This window comes from Plectropomus leopardus, chromosome 15, assembly GCF_026936395.1.
Source record: "Plectropomus leopardus strain MGB_pleo_1.0 chromosome 15, ASM2693639v1, whole genome shotgun sequence".
NCBI lineage: Eukaryota > Metazoa > Chordata > Actinopteri > Perciformes > Serranidae > Plectropomus > Plectropomus leopardus.
The window spans coordinates 33,728,409-33,749,753 of record NC_142190.1 but is presented as its reverse complement, the minus strand read 5'-3'; the positions used below and the strand labels follow the sequence as shown (position 1 = coordinate 33,749,753).

General features: G+C 41.4%; 1 protein-coding gene across 3 annotated transcripts in view; it reads right to left on the bottom strand.

Moving 5' to 3' along the window:
- Positions 1-21,345, bottom strand: part of hlcs (holocarboxylase synthetase (biotin-(proprionyl-CoA-carboxylase (ATP-hydrolysing)) ligase)) — a 48,029-nt gene that overhangs the window by 19,758 nt on the left and 6,926 nt on the right. For all 3 annotated transcript variants that reach the window (XM_088088176.1, XM_042499079.2, XM_042499080.2), the window contains 3 exons: positions 19,815-20,848; positions 15,235-15,414; positions 6,615-6,895 (listed from right to left, as the gene is read on the bottom strand). In XM_088088176.1, the coding sequence (XP_087944302.1) occupies positions 6,615-6,895; positions 15,235-15,414; positions 19,815-20,848 (1,495 nt within the window). The remainder of the gene's footprint in view (positions 1-6,614; positions 6,896-15,234; positions 15,415-19,814; positions 20,849-21,345) is intronic.

Genomic DNA, 21,345 nt, shown 5'->3' with positions numbered 1-21,345 from the left:
CCACCAAAGACTACTCAGTTCATCCTTGAGTCCAAATAAACGTTTGTGTCAAATTTAAAGAAATTTCCTTGAGGCGTTCTTGAGATATCACATTCTCAAGAATGTGGCGGACAGACAACTGAAAACATAATGCCTCTGGCCTCAGCTAACGCCAGTGCAGAGGTATAAAACTGCTGCTGTGCTGATCTTCAGGTACCACATGTGTGTCCAGGCACAACCAAAGGTAGGGTCACAGCGCCAGCACAGCTATCACCATGATCAGGCACAGCCAAGGTTGCGGCCAGGATCTGGGAAAACTAGGAAACAAGGGAGCAGGAATGCTTCGGAGAGGCAACGGGATTAGTGTAGTGCAGTTCACCAGACCCAGGCTCCGTAATCGTGGGCCCCAGGGAGTGACAGTCCCACATGGCTATCACGGAAGCAAGGCTAAGCTAAACTACTGAGGCTAAGCTAAGCTATCAAACGGCTGTCACAGATACAAGGCTAGGCAAAGCAGTAAGCGTAATGCAGTAAACAGACATGCGCGATTTTCAAGTGGCAGTAGTAAGAGAAGGAAAAGGACCTTAGCGATCATAGAAAGTCCCCCGGCAGATTAAACTTATGTCAACCTACCTATGGGCTGGTCCAGGCAATCTGAGCCAGCCCTAATTATAAACTTTATCAAAGAGGAAGGTCTTAAGTCTACCCTTAAAAGTGGAGACAGTGTCTGCCTCCCTGACCGAAACTGGAAGAAGGCTCCATAAGAGAGGAGCATGGTAGCTGAGGGCTCTGGTTCCTATCCTGCATTTGGAAACTTTGGGAACCACAAGTAATACTGCATTTTCAGAGTGCAGTGATCCTGAGGGTTGGTAAGGAACTATGATAAGGAACTAGCTGTGACAGATAGGATGGGGCCTCACCATTTAGAGCTTTGTAAGTAAGGAGGAGGATTTTAAATTCAATCCTGGATTTTACAGGGAGCCAGTGCAAAGAAGCTAAAACAGGAGAAATATGATCCCTTTTCTTGGTCCCCATTAGAACACGTGCAGCAGCATTCTGCACCATTTGGAGAGACCGAAGAGATTTGTTGGGGCAACCGCATAATAGGGAGTTACAGTAATCCAGCCTAGAGGTGACAAATGCATGTACAAATTTTTCAGCATCTGTTTGGGACAGGATATGTCTAATTTTTGCGATGTTACGCAAGTGAAAGAAAGCAGTCTTTGAAGTTTGTTTTATATGGGAGGCAAAAGATAAATCTTGATCAAATAAAACTCTGAGGTTCCTTACAGTTGTGCTAGAGTCCAAAGTAATGCCATCTAGAGAAATTACATCGTTAGGAAGAGAGTTTCTGAGGTGTTTGGGGCCAAGAACAATAACTTCAGTTTTGTCAGAATTCAACATCAAGAAATTACGGCTCATCTGGACTTTTACATCCTTAAGACATATTTGAAGTCTAGATAGCTGATCAGTTTCATCTGGTTTCATAGATAGATATATTTGTATATCGTCAGCATAACAATGGACATTTATAGAGTGTTTTCTAATAATGTTGCCTAGAAGAAGCATATATAAAGTAAAAAGAATTGGTCCAAGCACAGAACCCTGTGGCACTCCGAAGCAGACATTAGTATGCATGGAGGATTGATCATTGATGTAAACAAATTGGGAAGGATCTGATAAGTAAGATTTAAATCAGGTTAGTGCTGTTCCTTTAAGGCCAATTAACTGTTCCAGTCTGTGCAGTAAGATTTGATGGTCAATGATGTCAAATGTGGCACTGAGATCTAAAAGGATTAAAACAGAGACCAGACCTGTATCAGAAGCAATCAATAAGTGGTTATTCATTTTTGCTAGTAGCGTCTCTGTACTATGATGAACTCTGAAGCCTGACTGAAAGTCCTCGAATAAACTATTATCTTGGAGAAAGTCACAGAGTTGATGAGCAACCACTTTCTCAAGGATTTTAGAAATAAAAGGTAGATTAGATATCGGTCTATAGTTAGCTAAAATCTCAGGATCGAGAGTGGGCTTCTTTAGAAGAGGTTTAATGACAGTTACTTTAAAAGACTGTGCTACATCACCCATTAATAAAGACACATTGATTATATCTAATAAGAATTGTCTAATAAGGGAAACGCTTCCTTATGTAGCCTAGTTGGGATGGGGTCTAACAGGCATGTTGATGGCTTAGATGCAGAAATCAAGGTAGACAGTCGGCGAAGGTCAATGGGGGAAAAACAGTCCAAATAAATTCCAGGCCTTGCTGCCATATCCAAGCTACCTGTGTCCAGGGTCAGGTCAGTTAAGGGCAAGAGGTAATGGATTTTATCTCGAATAGTTATAATTTTATTGTTAAAGAAACTCATAAAGTCATCACTGCTTTGGGCCGAAGGAACACAAGGCTCTGTGGAGCTGTGACTCTGAGTCAGCCTGGCTACAGTGTTGAAAATAAACCTGGGATTGTTTATATTTTCCTCAATTAATGATGAGCAATAGTTTGCTCTGGCATGGTAGAGGGCCTTCTTATACATTTTAAGACTATCCAGACAGACTAAACGGGACTCTTCCAGGTTGGTTGAACACCAATTTCTTTCAAATTTTTGGCAGATAAAATCATAATTTTAAACCGAATTATAAGGATTACATATATACAGTACATTACAGAACTCATTATAAATATTTGTATGACAAATGAGAAACATTGTAAAGACCTATTGTGTCTCAAGCTGGGACAGACATAATCAAAGTATCACACTTTTACATCTTCCAGTCCTGACTTTTCACTGCTGACCAGCCTAAACAGAGTATCTCTGCAACTCTTAAAAGCGGGCCAAAAGCTGCTGCTGAGAAGTTAGACTGCACATCCAAAATGACTGGGGACTTGCAAGAGACTATTTTTTTTTTTTAAAAAAAAAAGTCAAAATTGACCTTTTCACAGCAGGGCAAACACATAGGCCCTTAAAACCTGGCAAAGGAATATCTTTGTATTGTCGCCATAAGTGACTCTTCAGAGAGGCTCCCTGATATAGGTGGAAATATTGTCTGCTACCTGCCTGTGCTCATCTCTGAAGCCCATCATGTAAACAGAGTGCTGTTTCTGGCTGAAAATGTTTCACAATTTACTGGAGGCAGATCTTGGGGTGCCTGGTGAGGGTGTTTGGGACTATGTGCCTACTGTTTTTATAAGTTATCTTGTTGAATAACATTTCCATATGTAATATACTGTACGTTTCGTAGTCTGCAGTAAGTTGTGGCAGTGCATTGCAACACAGTTGGTTATAATCATTGTATTAATTATTTTATACATAGTGTATATTTTTGTTTTAAATATATCTAAAATACATTTCACTTTTATTTATTCTCAATTATTTCACTGTTTTTCAGTTCAATTATATTTAAAGTGAAAAGACATCCAGTGCTAAAAAACAAACACCACCAGGTAATGTTCAATAAATGCATGATGTTCTCAAAGCCGAAATCTCAATATCATTCAAAATAATCAGGATTATTATTTTTGCCATAATTGAGCAGCCCTACAGCATAGACTGACATATTCTGATGTTGGTCCCTAGTATTGGTCAAATTCAGAAAGATGCAGGTTCTGTATTCTCCATGCTCAAGCTTGAATCAATTCAAGTGACTTAGACTTAAAATTAAGTTGAACTGTCGAACTGGTACATTATGGCCCTCATTGCAGTGAGTATTGTCCAACAAAAACATTTCTTTGATAGAATGTGGTTAGTGTAGCCACACTGATACACAAACAACACTAACGGCTTACCACCACATGGTGTGATAGCAAAGCATCAGTGGACACTCATCAGAAACTCACTGCAGCTCTCTCCATCAACTCCCACTGCCAGTCCTCTCAAACCATTTAAAACATTCAGTTCCACCAAAAATGTTGACTTTCTCAGAAAAAACTCCATATCATACTGAATACTTAATAAACACAAATGCTTGCAGAAATAAAACAGACATTCCTTAATAATAACATTAATCAAGGCTGCTCCATAGGGACATCTGGAAACTCAAACATTAGCAGTGAAATCAAACTGTAGCAACAGGTTTGGGGTTCTATGGCCTGCTCATTCACCCTGCATTAGTTTCTGTATAACCTTAATGACAACACTGTCTGTTCCAATCAGCCCAGTCCTGCTCCACAATCCATTTTTCAAACTTTATGACAGTTTTAATTGCTCCCACCTGCTGCCCGATCGACCCGCTCAACAGCCACTTTTACTCACGTGTGGACGCAGACAAAGAAGTCTATTAGGTGCAACTTGCCTTTGCAGCAGTGAGGTCACTTAGGCTCTAAATTAGTTCCAGCCTGTCTACCCTCCAACCCCAGTGTGTGCATGCGCACACACACACACACACACACACACACACACACACACACACACACACACACACACACACAGACAAATACATGAAAAATGCTAGATTTATTGTAGGATATTCTGCTGTATGGATTTATCATTTCTTTCCTTCACTGGGCTGGTGTCAACTTTATTTTTATCTCTTGCAAAAGAGGTGCTTGTAACACCCACCAACGTAACACCAGCCCACATACGTAACGTAATACAAATCTGCAGCTTTTAATATAATAATCCCAAAAACATAATATCATATCATAACATAATAGCAGTTGCAGTACATAATTTCCTGCAAATTTTACAACTATTACATTTGCAGGGATTTGTTATGATTGTGGGAAGGTGAAAATCTTTACTTTTCTAAATTGCAATAACTTCCCACAGATGTTATATGAAAATGAAAAATGATCTTTGTGGTCATTGTTGTTTGTTTATTTACTTTTTCAACCCGCTCTGCCCAAACCCCTGATATTTTCTTATGAACTGACTCAAACCCATTGGCAGGTGTGTAAGTAAATTATATCATTATCTTAATTTATTACGTTTGTGGAATTATTACATTAAAAACTGCAGATATGTATTACATTGTGGTTTATTACGTTTGTGGGCTGTTATTATATTGGCAGGTGTTACAGTGCTTGCATTATTCCATTAGTGGGTGAGCACTGTCTGTCTTCTCATTCAACATACTGTATATCCAACACACCTTTTTAATGACGAGGGTGTGGTGAAGGTGCTGGTGTAGTGCTCTGCTTTAGCTGCAGCCTGCTGCCATACAGCTCAGGTGAACATTGGCACCTTCACCACACACACACACACACACACACACACACACACACACACACACACACACACACACACACACACACACACACACACACACACACACACACACACACTCACAACACCTACACTGTTGTTTGCTAATACAGCTGCCACCATCACTGCTGCTGTTGATATATCGATTAAAAAGCTCCACCACCCCAGCATCCACCTGTATGCTCCAAGTCAACCTTCTCCAAGAGGGAATTAGTATTGTCGAGGTCACAGCCTTTAATGTCAAACATCAATGCTGTGCATATTCTACATTTACTGCATGGGTTTATTGATGGATTTTAAGTGTGTTTTAGTGCCACTCCTCATTTATCTGTCTGGTGGTAATGGCTGAGGTGCTGGTGATAGTTTTATTAGGGCTACAAAACATCATAATCTTGACTTATAAATCTAAGCAATTTCATTTCTAAATGACAATGATTCACTCGCTCCTATTTCTCTATGCATTCATGTCATGCAGCATTCATATGTTGACATATTTGCGGTAGAACAACCCCAGTTGTTATTGCTACTGTTTCTTCTACCAACGGGATCCCCCAACCCCCGTGAAAAACACAAAAGATTTTATTTATGTTATTTACGTAGTTTATATCCACTGGTTTCATTTTTGCGCAGTGTTCAAGACTTTTCTGTGTTTTCTGTCACCTAACCAAGTGTGTGTACCTAACCAATGCACACCAACAGGGAGCAGAGCAATCGGCAGCAGAGGAGCCAATGCAACCACCACAGTTAACCATCTCAAAACAAGCTTCAGACCTGTAGACCGTCAGCCACACCGCCTGATTTTTACCTCTCTGCCTCTGAAGCTGAAGACACTTGCCAACTATTTTGGATGTATTTTTAATCTGTTTTGGTATAGAAATTAGACTAAAAGATATGTTCCTGACATAACCAGTAAACAGAAACAATCCTTCAAAAAAAACAGCAACAGTTCTTGGTCTTTTGCGAGAGCTCAGTGGAGGCAGACACTAGATTCCCCGCCTGAATTATTATCCGTGTTGACCCTCCCTGATGACAACCAATGCAACAATTACAGCTAACAGTTATACATTTCAAACACAAAAATCCAGTTAGGTCATAATCACCCTATGAATGTGAGCCACTGAGAAACTGTGAGCTGGTCTTGCCCAAACAACATGGCTAAGATGTGATTTGCTTTCTCGTGCTCACAAGATGCAAATATATCATCTGGATTTCTGGGGCTCTAACCCATCGAGTATAACTAATACAAGTAAGCTGAACTGGTTTATTTGACTTGCTGCAGAGAGGTGGCAGGTGCTGTGTGAGTTTGCAGCTGCCTGTGCACACTGCAGCACGTCTTTTTGGTCACAAAGCAACATGTTTGTGTGTGAAAGCACACTGCAGCCAGCATCAGCGAACATGTCAGACATTAAGCAGGCTCAGAGGAACATGTGTTACCCTTGCAGCAGGTCCATGGTGGACGTGACGACCTCAGCGTACAGCACGGTGCGCCCCAGCAGGCTGGTGTTCAGGTTCTTGCTGTAGGTCTCCATACTGAAGTGCGCCCAGCTCTGGGACTCTGAAGCATTGGTGACCAGGGCCAGAGAGCCTTCAGGCAGCAGAGTACCATCCTGGAGCTCAGAGCAGGACACCATTCTGAGGGAGGCCTTGGACAGTGTGAGGAGGCCACTTTGATCTGCACGAGTCTGCAGCCAGTTGAGGAAGCTGGCCTTGGCCTCCTGTGAGGACGAGAAAGGGACAACAACACCATGGATTATTTCTTTGATATAAAAGATTGTGGCCGTTTCTTTATAGACACCAAGTCTACAGCCATTTCCACACTCAGATATTCTTACTGGATACACCACCTGACAGCCTCTTAAGAAATTTTGGAATTGCTTTTGTATTAAAATTTACATAAAAGTGCAGCATTTCCCACAGAATACTGACAGTGTGTGTGAGGGGGTCGCTGATGTTGGTGTGGTAAACTTCACACCCGTCATGCCTCTTTTGATTGCAGGACGCTGTGCTGCAGTGTATAATCACACACTGGAGCAGAATACAGAAGCAGCTGTTTGTAAGTGAAAACAATGTTTTACACCCAGCACAGTGAACGGTTAAGTTTCGCTTTCAATGCACCTGATGTTCTGCTGCACCCCAAGTGCACTATAAATAACCAAACTGTATATATATTCCAGTAGCTCCTAATGAACAGTCCAGCTCCAAAAATCTATTTGTGGCAGCAGATGTTCTGTTTGTTGCGGCCCGTCACAAATGAACGAATGTGTGGGAAACCCGGCATCTTTGTTCAGGAGCGCTCCAGCTGTTTAGTGCAGCCGTTTCAAGCACTTTAAGCTCCAAATCTCAGAACTTTTTAGAAAGGTCCTTGTGATGTCATCACTGGCAAACACTGAATGTAGCTGGTGAGTGTTGAGCTTTCATCACTGCACCGTTGTAAGCTTGTTGTTTAGTGTGTAGTCAGCCCTCTGTTAATGTAGTGTTGCATTAACTCTCTTGCTTATACCACTGTCAAAATGTTGCTGTCTAAGCAACCTAAGAAACCTGAAACCTAAGCACAGCAGGTCATTTGAAAAGGCGCTCTCTTATGACACAATAGGATGAAGCTCTCCCCAGCACCCTGCCACTGCTTTCATTTTCTATGTGGACACAGGCCTTTGGAGTCAAAATTCTTTCACAATTTTTATTAATCAGTTAATTTGCGTCTTTGCTGTTCACTAAAAATGTCAGATTTTTTCAGTTTTCTCAAAATCTCATTTTTGAGCTGCTCAGAAACCGTTGAGCCAAATTACCCATAACTTTGTCAGAATCATGTATGGACTTCACTGGTCTAAAGTTAAAGACTATATGAAACATCAATCTGCTTTAAAACTATACAGTTATACACCTGTCTCTTCAAGTTGAATTTAACATAAATGTTCATAAATCAAAGCTGGCTTCAATGACTGTAAACAAACTTGATATGAAACAAATATTCACCTGCATGAGATTGGAGAGGCAACCCTGGACAAAAGGAGTGCAGTCACCAGCTGTACGTGGGAGACTGGTTGGTGATGAAACGCTGCCACAAGATCAGCCAATAGCAACATTCAATTGCAGTAGCCCAATTTAAACCATTCACTACAAATATTTATTACACAATATGTACGATATATGTTCAATTTCTTTGCTCTCAAAAGTCAAGATGTGGACCTAAATCAATCAACAACACTACTAATTACCAATATGTATTGTTTTTTTTAAAGTGAACAGTGGTTTGCGGGTTTAGTTTCTCTTTAATAGTACTTGGACAACATGGAGAAATATGATATGTCAAGCTTTGGGTACACATATAATTCTTTCGGTTTGTGGTTTCACATGGCATCTGTTGACAAGCAGAAACACAGAGTCAACAGACTCATTCTTTCATGTTTATAGACAAAGCAAAATGTTGTTTCTGTTGTCTGCATAAAATTAAAGAAGGATCTGTTTGCTTACACCAGCTCAGCATTCGGTGTACAGTAATGTGAAGGGCATTACTATTATTGGCATTACTCAGCCAAACAAACCTGTATCTTCTCAAACTGCAGCAAGCACAGACACATATTTAACTGGGTTTTCATATCAGCCACCATCTGTCATTCCAAGTTTTTTTATATTCACAATCCAATGTTCAAGAAGAATTGCAATGTATTTGATGGATTTTCCATTTGAAATAAACGTGCTGAATGAGTTAATTAGTGAGTGTGTGACTAATCAATGACATGGTGTAATTAGGCAGCAGTCCCAGTCTGCTGTGCTCCACTCACTTCCTGTTAATCAGGTTTCTCTCCTGACACATGCAAAAACATGTCTCCATGTTTACTCTGTCCCTTTATGGTGAAATGTATTATTTTGTTATTAGATTTGACTTGATTCTCTCACTGTCTGTAATTGTATGTATATGATATAATAATGTGACTTCACATACAAGTTGATTTCATTTAATTGGCTTTGACATTAACATGAAGTCATCCTCACCAGACAGAACAGGATATGATTTGCACAGAGTCTGATACATTTCACAGATGGATCATACACGCATTTCAGATGAGACACACGTCTAACCAAAGCCTGTCACAGGACTGGTTGAGCATGTCAGACTAGTCCCAGAGTCAAACATCTCTGTAAGTCTGAGTGTTGTGTCGAGTGGAAATCCCACTTCTTATGGGATTTGAAAGTTGATATCTCTTAACAATGTGACAAACCCAGAGTATGTTTCCAGTTATACAGTTTATCTCCTCATGTTTGGTGCTCATGATGTATCACATCTATTCTTTTAAAGTCTGTAGGGATTTCAGTCACATTTAGTCAGTGGTGAACAGTAACACAGTACATTTACTTAAATATTGTACTTAGGTTCAGTTTTCCAATACATTTAAAAGACAAACTTTGTACTTTTGACTCACTACATTATGAAACTCTGTTGTGTGCGTGTCTGTGTGTGTGTCTGTGTCTGTGGGGGGGGCTTTTCATTCTACAGGTCCTACTGTTACAATATAAAATAATGCACTAAAACTCAGAAGAGAAAAAAAGAATATTGGATACTTGTGTTTTTTAAAAGAAATCTCCAATACACTCACTAAAGAAATATAATGACTCAGAAACTTCCACTTGTATTGGAGTAATATCTGCCCAGGACTTGCTTTACTTCAACTAATAGAGTTGTGCACTTTGTCCACCAATGAATTTAATCAACTTCATCCTCCTTAGTTTTGGTCAATCTTTACTTGACATAAACTCAATATTTCAGACTTGTCTTAGTCCAAGAAACCATGAACACTGTTTTCTAGTTTTAGTTCATGAAAACACTTCACAGGCATAGTAGTGTCATTTAGTCAAGACCTGGTACAAGCATTCTACTTTCTTTTCACATAGACCAAGTGCTGCTTTACTGCGTGCTGCTGCTGATTGTGTTTTTACCGTTTTATGCTCCCAGCTTTTAGCACATTTTACTGTCTACTGCTAACTGTAACTTAAGAGAATAACATTTATCTACTCCAACAAGCTTTGACACACAAAAAGCCTCTGCATGAGCCTTCTGAATGAATCCTATAATAGTAAAAATAACAAAGGGCTTTGGCTAATCCATTCCAGTCCTGATTCTATTCAACTCAACAGCCCACTTTATTTCCAGACAGAGGGAAATGGTGCTTTACCACCTCATGGCAGAGAACAGGAACACCCACTGAGCAGTGATGGAAGTCAGCCGCTCTCATCACCAGCACACTGAATGCATTATAGTTTTCATCACCTGCAAAGAGTCCTGCTACCAGACCCACTACGGCAAAGTGGTTCAGCTTACAGCTGTGGTGGTGGCATGATGTTACCCTGGCCCTGCACCACTTTAAAGCTTCAGTGTGTAGGCCTTAGGCCGATATATTGTCAGAAACCAAATATAATACGTTTGTTTTCTTAAGTGTATAATCACCTGAAAATAAGAAATGTTGTGTTTTTGTTACCTTATGCTGTGTTCACACCAAACCTGATAAAAACATTTTGCGTAGTGTTACTTGCTACTATATAGTTGCTTGAGTATTATTGGAGCATTTTGCAACTTTGAAAATTCGCCCTCAGTAGCCATGGTTGTGCTTACGTTGGCTAAGAGAGCCAGCTAATGGCTAACATGGTTTGCAGTGAAACACAACAGAAAGCTGGATGTAAACACAGAGGCTCTGTGCCATGAAGCAGAGTGAACCAAGAAGGTAACATGAAAACAGTAAGACGGAAACACTTGCATTGCCTTCAGTGTGAACACTCCATTAGAAAGAGCTGTTTATATATACACAGGAAGCAGGTCCTCCTCTACACCGCCATGTTTCTACAGTAGCCCAGAACAGACAAACCAAACACTGGCTCTGGATAGAGACTTTTGCATTTTGCATCAGTCACCGCAGTCAGCAGCCCCTCAGCAATGAGAGCATTAGAAAACACTAATTCTTTAATGTTGTTTGGTCCTTTTTGTTTTGGAGAGCTTTATCTGGTTCCCAGTATCAAAACTTCTGTACATGTGGATCGTAAGCTATCAGAGACAAAAGGTGAACTCACTTTAGCAGGAGCTAGGCTAGCAGCCAATCTTCGACATGCTGAACAGCATCGGAGAAACATGATTTGTTACATGAAACCACTTTAATCAGTGTTTTTACTGATTTTAATCGCCTGGTCCATTTCTCTTGGAGAGGAGGAGACCTCTGTGGATAATTCAGCTCCCTGTAAAAACCCCCTGAACAATGAACACTGTTTTAATGTAATGTGTCCATTTGTGATGTATTGTCTGTGAACAATTTGTGTGATGTCCTGTGGAATGTTCTATGAGATGTCTGTGTAGCTGTTTTTTTATGGTACCTGCCTTAGGACTACAGATGAAATTTAGCGAGTGCACTAAGGCCAGCATATTTACATTGAAGCTTACTGCTGATTTGTTGATTAATGTGCACTGTCCTAATTCAATAAACGTAAAATTAATAAATAAATAAAAATGAAGGAATTCTAACCAGTTTCAGCTGGGTAAAATTTGCAATCCTCACCACTAGATGTTACTAAATCCCCCTAAATCTGACAACAGTCCAAAACCCACAGACATCAAGTTACGAATTATATAAGTCAAAAGCAGCAGAGATTTTCAGAGATCTCTGGGCTCAAAATACTTGATTTGATACTGATTTCAAAGACCTGGTGAGAATTGTACTTTTTATAAATCACTTTTTTTATTTATGAATAAATGGAAAGGAATCTGTAAAATCCTTATTAGTAAGGAGAAGCACTTCAAACCTGCTCAGAGTGAGCGATGCAAACAAGCACTGATGCCAATCTCCACTCTCATACAAAAGAACACTCAAAACCAAAAAGTCAACAGACAACAGAAACATGGCAACTTCAGGACCGAGTAAAAGCTACTGGAAGCAATGCATGGGAGTCCTCTCAGAGCTGCAGACAGGTTGAGGTACACAGCTACCAGCTCTCCTCCTCAACCCACACAACAATCTGGAAACAATTCTGCAGCCCCAAATTTCAATCAGCCTGCTTTTTGTTGGGAACTGGGGGGATGTGGCTTGGGCAGCAGGGTCAAAGGTCACACAGCAATTCAAATATTCAACAATGAAAAGAAAAAAATGCAACTACAATGTTACTGCTAGTATTACCCATATTGCATTTTTGAAAATTATTTTTGGCTTTTTGCCTTTGTTTTAATAGGACAGCTTTTAGTGTGAGAGGGAGAGGGAAAAGGATGATATGTACATGACACATAGGGCGCCCGCTCTACCATCTTTTGTGCGCCCCCTTCAAACATAAATGTAACAGTATTTTGTTTTTTTTAATTGAGGCCTGGGCTCTGTGCCCAAACAGGACACATTACTGTACAGACAACAGCCAGTGGAAGGAAGCTGCTTTTAAGGAATAACTCAGATCACTGATTCGAGCTTTTAGCAGCCTGGAGCTCTTACTCCATCTAGTGGTTTTACTACTGCAAGCATGTAGTGTATATCTTAGGCCAGCTGGGCATGACGGTGCATCCTGCTAATGCACTGTAACAATGCATTTTTGAGAAAATGTTTTGTGTGTTATTGTTTCAGTTGGACTGTCCTCGTGCAGAATGATAAATGTACAGTATTTGTGTACACACCATATATCTCAGTTTCTCAGTCATTAGGGAAAACATCCTTTTCTTTTGTAGTCATAAATCAGTGAAATACTCTTCCAAAATAACTAATATAACATGCACCAAGTTTCAAACCTTTTCATGTCCATTGATTAAACAATGGATACTGTCACAGCAAACCAGCAAATATTTGTGTAGTGTGCTCAGGGGTTCAGGATTTGGGATTGTACAGCATTGTACATATCTAATTTTTATTTTGCACATATTTGTGAATGTTGGGGGGATGAGGGGATTAATTGAGGATGTGGGAATAACTGTGCCCTGATAATTTCATAGCTGCAATTTTGCACAAATCTGAGATAATTCATGATTAGGCAGAGTTGGATAAGGGGCTAATAATGTTTGTAAAATTTTATTAAGGGATTTTTTGTACTTTATTTAATCAAATTCTGTCATTAATGTATTTATTCCACCTACCTGCCCAGGGACTACGGGCAGAAAAAAATAGCAGTTTTGCTAAAACCTGATACAACGTATCTCTCATTGTTTTATGTTTTCTTCATGTTTTATTGTGCACTGTCTCTGTCTAAATGAAATTAAATAACATTACTGTATTACAAATAACACATGACCTTACAGCACCCGTGCGTGCCAGCAACATTCATCACAATTAGTTTAGGAGCCAGTTGTGGTCCAGTATGAAAAACTTGAAGCCTCCAGTGCACAAACACTGAAAAAAAGGACTTTACGGAAGAGTACATCGTGTGTACAGCTGTTTCGCTTTAGAACTGAAAACATTAACATATTGGCAGATCTTTGATTCTTCAGTGAGGGAGGATTAGGTTTAATTTCGACAACTTTTAACAAGGTAATTGACCTCTGAACACAAACTGGACATGATGAGCCCCACGCTATTCCTCATAAACCTCTCCGTGCTGTGCCCTTTCTGTGGTTGCTGCCTGTGCGGCTTCAGAGGGACTACTATTTTTGGCTACTCTAACTATGAAAATATGAATTCAGATTAGATATAAATTAAACCAACACACTTGAAATGGCTTTTTTTATTCAATCCATCCAAAAATATTCTTTGAGCTTTTCATTAATTAGCCTGCCGCTTGGACCTGGACTTCAATGTTTTCCAAAAATCAAACTGTGAGGTACCCAAACTGTTGAGCACTGGCTGCGGTCAGTCACAGTGATGGCTGATCAAAGACTGATTCACTGCCCTCACATTTGTATTGGCCCTCTGTACACAGAGCTGCTGGAAGCCTGCTGCATATATGCTCATATATTTGCATATATTTAGGGAGCCAAATTGTTTCCACATGTGTTGTATGCAGGATATCTGTGCTGACGCTCATATAATTAACTTTAATAAAAGCAATCTGGTGCTCACTGTGTTTGCGTGTGTGTGTGTGTGTATGTGTGTGTGTGTGTGTGTGTGTGTGTGTGTGTGTGTGTGTGTGTGTGTGTGTGTGTGTGTGCATGAATGGATGAATGACCGAATAAATGACTGAATGAGCCATAGACTGTATATAAACATGAATGACATGCCAGTTCCCCCAAAGTGAAGCTTAAACATCTCTATCGCCCCCCGTGGCTGGCAGCAGTATAAGTCAAAAAGCCCGCCCATCCAAGTTAGTGGGCAGACGTAGCCCAAACTAAAAACTCAAAGTACACGCCAAATAAATTTTTTCCCAAAGGTTTCTGTCAGTGAAAGTAGTTCTCATCACCCTGATATTTGTTCATGTGATTATTTTTTTAAGTTCAGTTTTAATGAGTTATTCAGTTCTACAAAAATAGGATTTTCCGCCATGAGTGACAGCTGTGTGTGCCAATCCATGCGCTTGCGTTCAATGGTGCTGCTCACATTTCTTTGGATGAATGTTTTGGTGGGAACTCAACCATCGTGGAGATCACTGCTGTGCAGACTCCTGCTCCAAATGATGTCACTAACACAAGATGGCAGAGGCCGTATCCAGGATATATTGGCTTCCCTAAAGCATAGTCAGGGTAAATAGGGATGCATCGTCCATCTTTATATACAGTCTACGGAATGGATGGATGAATGTTTTGGTTTTTTTCTATTCTTCTTGGAATCAATGAGAGAGCATCAACACATCGGAAAAGTCTAATTCAGTAACTCCTGCTTAAGTCGTTGTACTTGCTTTTGCAGGGAATAATGGTCTGTTAGTTTGAACATGTGTAAACAAACTTTCACAGACAAATCTGATGTCAATATCATTCCAGCTGACAACATTGACAAGCTCAACGCTGGTTTCACACTCCAAAAGATATAGCATGATTTAGGGACCAATTTTCATTTCACTTTTTTCCAAACCATGTTTTAAAAAAAATGACTAATAAATCTACCTTGTACTTTTTTGTGAGACCCGTGAGCTCATGTTCAAAGTAGTGACAGAGGAGCAGAGTGGGTCTTACCTGGGAGGTAGCCAGTAGGTGGACTGGGCTCAGGGCTGGAGTCTGGTTTTGCTCACATCTGAAGCCCAGAGAGGTGAGGATCTCTGTCAAGACCTCATATCGCAGTTTGTTGCTGACCTTTAATTCATCGAAACAGTCTGACGTCAAGTTCTGGGAGCCGGGAGCAATCTCCAGGTGGACCTGCAAACAGGGAACATATAGCATGTCCAACAAGCTTTGAGACATTAACTCATTACAGAGACAAATTTGTTATATTTATCCTACAGGTGCACATGGCGGGAGTCACACTGAAACGATTCCTACTTGCTTTCATCATTTCTCCTGTTTAAACTGCTCCTAACCTAATGTGATATTAATGGAAATTTAAAAAAAAAACACAGCCCGCTTTTTGTGCAAAATGGATTCCAGAGTTTAACTAAAGCTAATAATACTTCAGCAGAGTAAGCCAAATCAAGTGTGCAACTCATAAAGTTACAGAATTTAGTACAAGTGTCCTATATGTGGTACAATCTCGCCACTGCAGTTCAGCAGTGAAAGAAGAAATTATTTTAGTAGGAAATGTTCCAATGCTCAGATGGGCACCAGATTATTGTTTTGTATGACAAACTTATCAATGCAGGATAGATAGAGCTCCAAGGAACACTTCACCTACAAAATGTATCAATGTATCATCATCAATGTAGCATTTTTGTAAAACTTTTGTGAAACTTTTCTCTGCTCTTTTCAAAGCCAGACTCCAATCCTGTGGTATGTTAGTAAAATTTGGTGCTTGGTAGGTACTGAGCATAAGACTGGATAGATGAGACTTGGATTATTCTGCACGAGTTGTGTGAGAGTTTGTAAACAAATTTCTTGATATAGTTTTGCTGTTGGTAGAGGCGGTCCCCAGTCAATCAATGAATCAATATCTTCACCGACTTCCACAGAGGCATATGAGGTAACACAAATACAAGGTAACATGGCATGACTTACTGATTTACAAATGATCATTTTGTGGGTGAAGTGTTCCTTTAATGGTGTTCTCTGCCAGCTCCTGACCAGGGCCTGGTAGTAAGCAATGTCCTTTTATAAATAGCAATTCAACTTCACCGGTGTTTTACACACATGCAAACCTCATATCCCTCTGCACGCCCACATTCAACCAGAAATGGTCAATGCAAAGCACCTCATAAATGCTGATGCATAGAATTGAGCCTGCTGATCAGTGGTCCTACCTCACAAAAATGATCACAACAATCAGTGGTAACCCCCACCCAGTGACATCATCTGAAGACGGAAGTTTAACAGGTGAGCACAATGTCTTTATTCAAGTACAGTCATGTTGTGAGTAGCTCTGTGAGTGCATGTTAGTGTTCGCCGCAGTCATTTTACAACATAAACTATGAAAACTTTCAAGCTAATATATGCACAGTGTTAGAAGATATTACTATAAACTATTGACGCTCTGTTCTAAAATTATCTAATGCTAATTGATGCGTACATTTCAACAGCTGCTGTAAGCTTCACAGCTAGCAACAAGCACCAGCAGCTTACAGTCCGGCTCTCTCCTCTGCGCTGCAGGGGTGAGGCATTGTGATAGGGAGATAAATATAGTTACAAAATATTGAGCAAAATCTGAGATTTGAACTTGGCTCAAGATTTTTATAATTGAAAGGTGTGGCATAGCTTTGGCTCATTAGCTTAAGCACAAATAACACTGCTGGACCTAATATTGATGACTGAGTGGATCTATAAGTACCCTGTCATGTGAAGTGCATTTACTGTGTATTAAGCATCATTGCATGTATATTGATTCCTCTCACAATTCATTTTTACAATCTGGCTTCACTTTACCACCTCACCATCTGCTTTGTCAATATCCGGTTTTCAAAATTGTCATATGCATGGGTCAGAGTCTCTGTACAGGTGCGTATGCTTCTTTCAGGGCTTGTTTAGTGCGTATGCAACAATTATAAATGAGCTCCTTCATACCTGGATGCTGTTCTTGTCAGGAGATTTTAGCAATGCAAATCTCTCAAAAAGTTCAACTGAACATCGAACACACATTACATGTCCCATCAGAGTGGAAGGACTTGGGACAACTATTCTCTAGTCATAGAGGGTTACAAGCTACTCAGAACACGCTATCATCACCTCCTCATACTGAATTATAAAACAACAGATGGTGATGACAGAGGTCAGACATTTGACTGCCCAATCAGAGCCTGCAGGACACAGTGAGTGTCACTGACCAGGACATGCTCCAATCCACCTCTGACAACTTCAGCGAGTCTGTGGGAGTGGTGAGATGTGGCACAGCGACACTGGCCTACAACATTATCCCTCAGGAGAATGTCATCCAATCCACAGACCACAAAGCATGGGTTGAGGCATATTGCTGCTTGCAGCTCAGTACTTGGAGGAATAAGGGCACGTTCTACAGGCTGAGATCTGCAGTCAAACATCAAACGGGATGTTTTAAATAATTATGTTCAGAACTGAGGTCTTTAGCTGTTTCTCACACAAGCTTTGCCCCCAACTGGACTCTATGGGTAATACTCTCCTCCAATCACGAGCACGTATTTGCCCAATGAAATCTGCACAAATGTAGCTTGCCAACAGGGATGTGCCTACCCAAATAGTGCTGAGCCAACAGGCCTCCCAAGGACCACTCTTCCATTTATGGAATATCTGTCTGCAGCGAGGACCCAGACAGAATATCACAGCACTTTAGCAGTCGCTCAACGGCTGGCTGACTCAAGTGTCTGTTTTTCCTTCACACCGGAGATGGGAGGAGTTAAAGAAGCTGTGCCCAGTCATGAGTACTGTACACTGAGTATATGTTGTCAGAAGACACCTGATACAGGTGATTAACATAATAGAAAGAAACATGTCTATTTCTCCCTCGTAGATCTCCAAGAACTGAACCGACTCAACACAGAGACACAATATCAGCTGCTGCTTTGTTTATGAGGCAGCTGGCAGTGTTGCTTTCAGGGCCCTTACTATTGGCTTAGCCCTTTTGTCCATCAGCAGTGATACGTTGTGGTACTTCACCAAATTGTCCCATTCTATGTTGTCTCCCATTGGCCTGCCCCAATTCATGCTGGGTGTGGCGGCAGAAAGGGCTGAGACAGGATATCACATGTGTTTAGCTGCCACTCCACAACTGGCTGCTCGTCCCCTGACCAAGTTTTAAGGGGAGCTGTGACGCAACCTTGTTAACATAATGGATGGACAGAATGCTGAGACTGCCATTGTGCCCCAGCTTCTTGCTACCTCATGGTGACAGCAGTGGAGCTATTCTCTGACCAAATCTTTACGTTGGTCTCCAAGAACTCAAGGACTTCTTTCAGGTCAACAGTTCTACAGTTAGATGTTTTTTTTTGTCTTCCACCTCATGATGGAGACAGGGAGGCAAAATTACATTTACTCAACAGTGTATTGACATTTCATTTTGAGTGCATAGCCCCTATCAAACAGACTGAACAGCTGTTTTTGCTTTGGTGATGGTGTGCCAGGTGAGGCCCATCCCAAGAAACTCCATGCAGGATGGCTTTGTGAGTGCATCCTCTGAGCCTACAAGAAGGCGGACCAGGACCCTCCCACTGTGGATGGCACATACTCTCCACGCAGTGTGGCAGCGTCAGGGGCCAGACATGTCAGGCTCCTTTTCAGGGTCTGTGCTTGCTGGAAGTTCAGATTGCACCTGACTCCCCTCCGTGTATGATACACCTACATGTTTCTGTGCTCCTTGATGACCCTGGGTTGGCTGGGGCCAGCTACCTCTCTGCTGCAGCAGCCTTGTATAAACAAGTAGTTGGGCTGCAACAGCTGACCTTCAGCCGGTCAGGATCAGTGTGGCTGGGTCGATATTATGTTGCAAAAGGACGTTCATTCATCAGGCTCTGCGCAATGTGCCCATGGAGTTCAGCAGAGGTTGGAGCCATTGTGAGACAGAACCAAGGATACAATATTGTGACCCTTGTTTTATAAAGACGGGCAGAACCCTCTACCTTGGGGCCCTACCTTAGGGTGTAGGATAGCTGACAGTGTCATACACCTCCTTATACACTGTGGGCTCCACATGTATTTGAGTAGGCACATTCACATCGGTTGCCCACAAAATGTGTGCTCGGGACTGGAGGAGAGTATTACTCACAGAGTCCGAAAAAGGCTCTGCCTGCACTATTAGAACTAGGGTTGCACTATAGTAAACTTGGATTGTAGTGGTGTTGTACTGGACCAGATAATACAGTGGAAAAGTTTTAGAAAGACTAATTTAAAACACTAAACAAACACTGCACAATATAGTGCCCACTGCAAATTGCAACCATATAATAAAAATGCAGTTAAATTAATACTTCTCTGGCAAAGTCAGTTACAACTGAACATTATCATCTTCATAGTGGCAGAATTTATGACTGAGGTGTTGTGCTGGATTGCATTAGAGTTTACAGGTGCACCTAATTAAGTGGCCACTGAGCTGTATGTGTATGAGACAAATACAACTTTGAACCTTGAAAAATTAAAAAAAGGAAAGAAAAACAGGCCTGTAAACCACTACAATCATCACTTTTAATAATGCCATATGTCCTTACCTGACAAAGGACAGCCTCTCCGCCATCCCCTCCGTGGGTTACCCTGACAACAACCATATCTCTTGGGTGAGGGATGTCCCCCTTCAGCTCCCCCCAGAGCTCCACCTCCCCCCCACCCTGAGTATCCCTGATGTAGACCCTCCCAGTGGCCAGCACGCTCAGCTCCAGCTCGGTGCTGTCCTCCCTGGTGAAGCTGAGCCTGCTGACCTGTCCGCGTCGCCTCTCCCTCTCCTCCAGACAGAGACCCGCTGGGCACAGGCTGGAGGCCAGCCCCAGCACTCTGCCTCCCTGGCTCAGATAGGTGAGAAAACGGGTCTGAAGTTGGGGGGTCAGGGGCTCCTCCTCTGCCAGAACCAAAAGCCTGGTGCTGTCCAGCCAGGGGTCACTCAGAGCCTGCTGTGGCTGGATGGGATAGATGATGTTGTTTTCCATGTTTAAACACTCCGATAAAAGCTGATGAACTGCCTGAAAACGCTCCTGGCAGCCACCCGTGTACAGCAGAACATTTGGCGATTTGCTGTTACAGTCAAATCCACTACTTTGACCAAAAGAGCCTTTGGCATCATGCTCAACATCATCCAGAGTCTCATCTCCACTGTCCAGCCCTCCTGAGCTATCATCAGGAAGGTCTGGAATGTTCTCAGCCGAGGCATATTTGACAGAGAGGATGGTGCTGTTCTCCAGCTCCAAACACTCGTGGCAGCTGGACAGGTGGAGATGGTGTTTATGGCCCTCCATGTGGTGATGATTCCCCAATGAATTGTCCTCCGAGTCACAAACTGGTCCCAAATCCTTGGTGCCGCGGAGCGGCTCTGACCCTCGTCGCTCCTCTAACCTCCTCTTTACCTCCGGGGTGAGGAGAAGGCTGCCTTTACGACACTGCAGGTGGTCGGCTGACAGGTGACGAGCTGACAGCTCAGGGACAGGCTCCTCAGCCTCGGTGCCACAGAGCCATGATGATGTCTCTGTCTTTGGGCTCTGTGGACGGTGCTTCTGCAACAGCTCACTGAGAGTGGAGTCTTGGAGGAGGACAGCTTTGACAATGAAAAAAAGTACAAAAGTGTGAGTGCAATCTGGTGACTCACATTTTGTTAATATCTGTTAGCACAAGTTTTTCAGTTAACCTTTTGAAACCCAACCCAAACCCAATTCTGCTTGATTTATTTTTAAAAAAACATGGGAGGAAGGAAATGAACAACTTAACAAAAAATGGCCCAAAAAACGAGCAACAAATAAAAAATGAAAAAAATTAAAAAGTACAAAAGGATTACCTGAAAATTAGCAACAACAAAAACAAACAAGAAAATGAACTGGGGAAAAAACTGCTAATTTGAAAATATATATATATGTTATATATTCTGTGCCATATTTTGAATCTATGATAACAATCATAACAACCATTAATATAGTTTGTGCCTCCTCCCCCCTTCTTTTTTTGGGATAATCTGCTAATATTTCTCTCTTTTTCTCAGTCTGTCTGTCTGTCTGTCTGTATTTCTCTCTCTTTTTTTTTCACCTTGTGTGTTTCGCA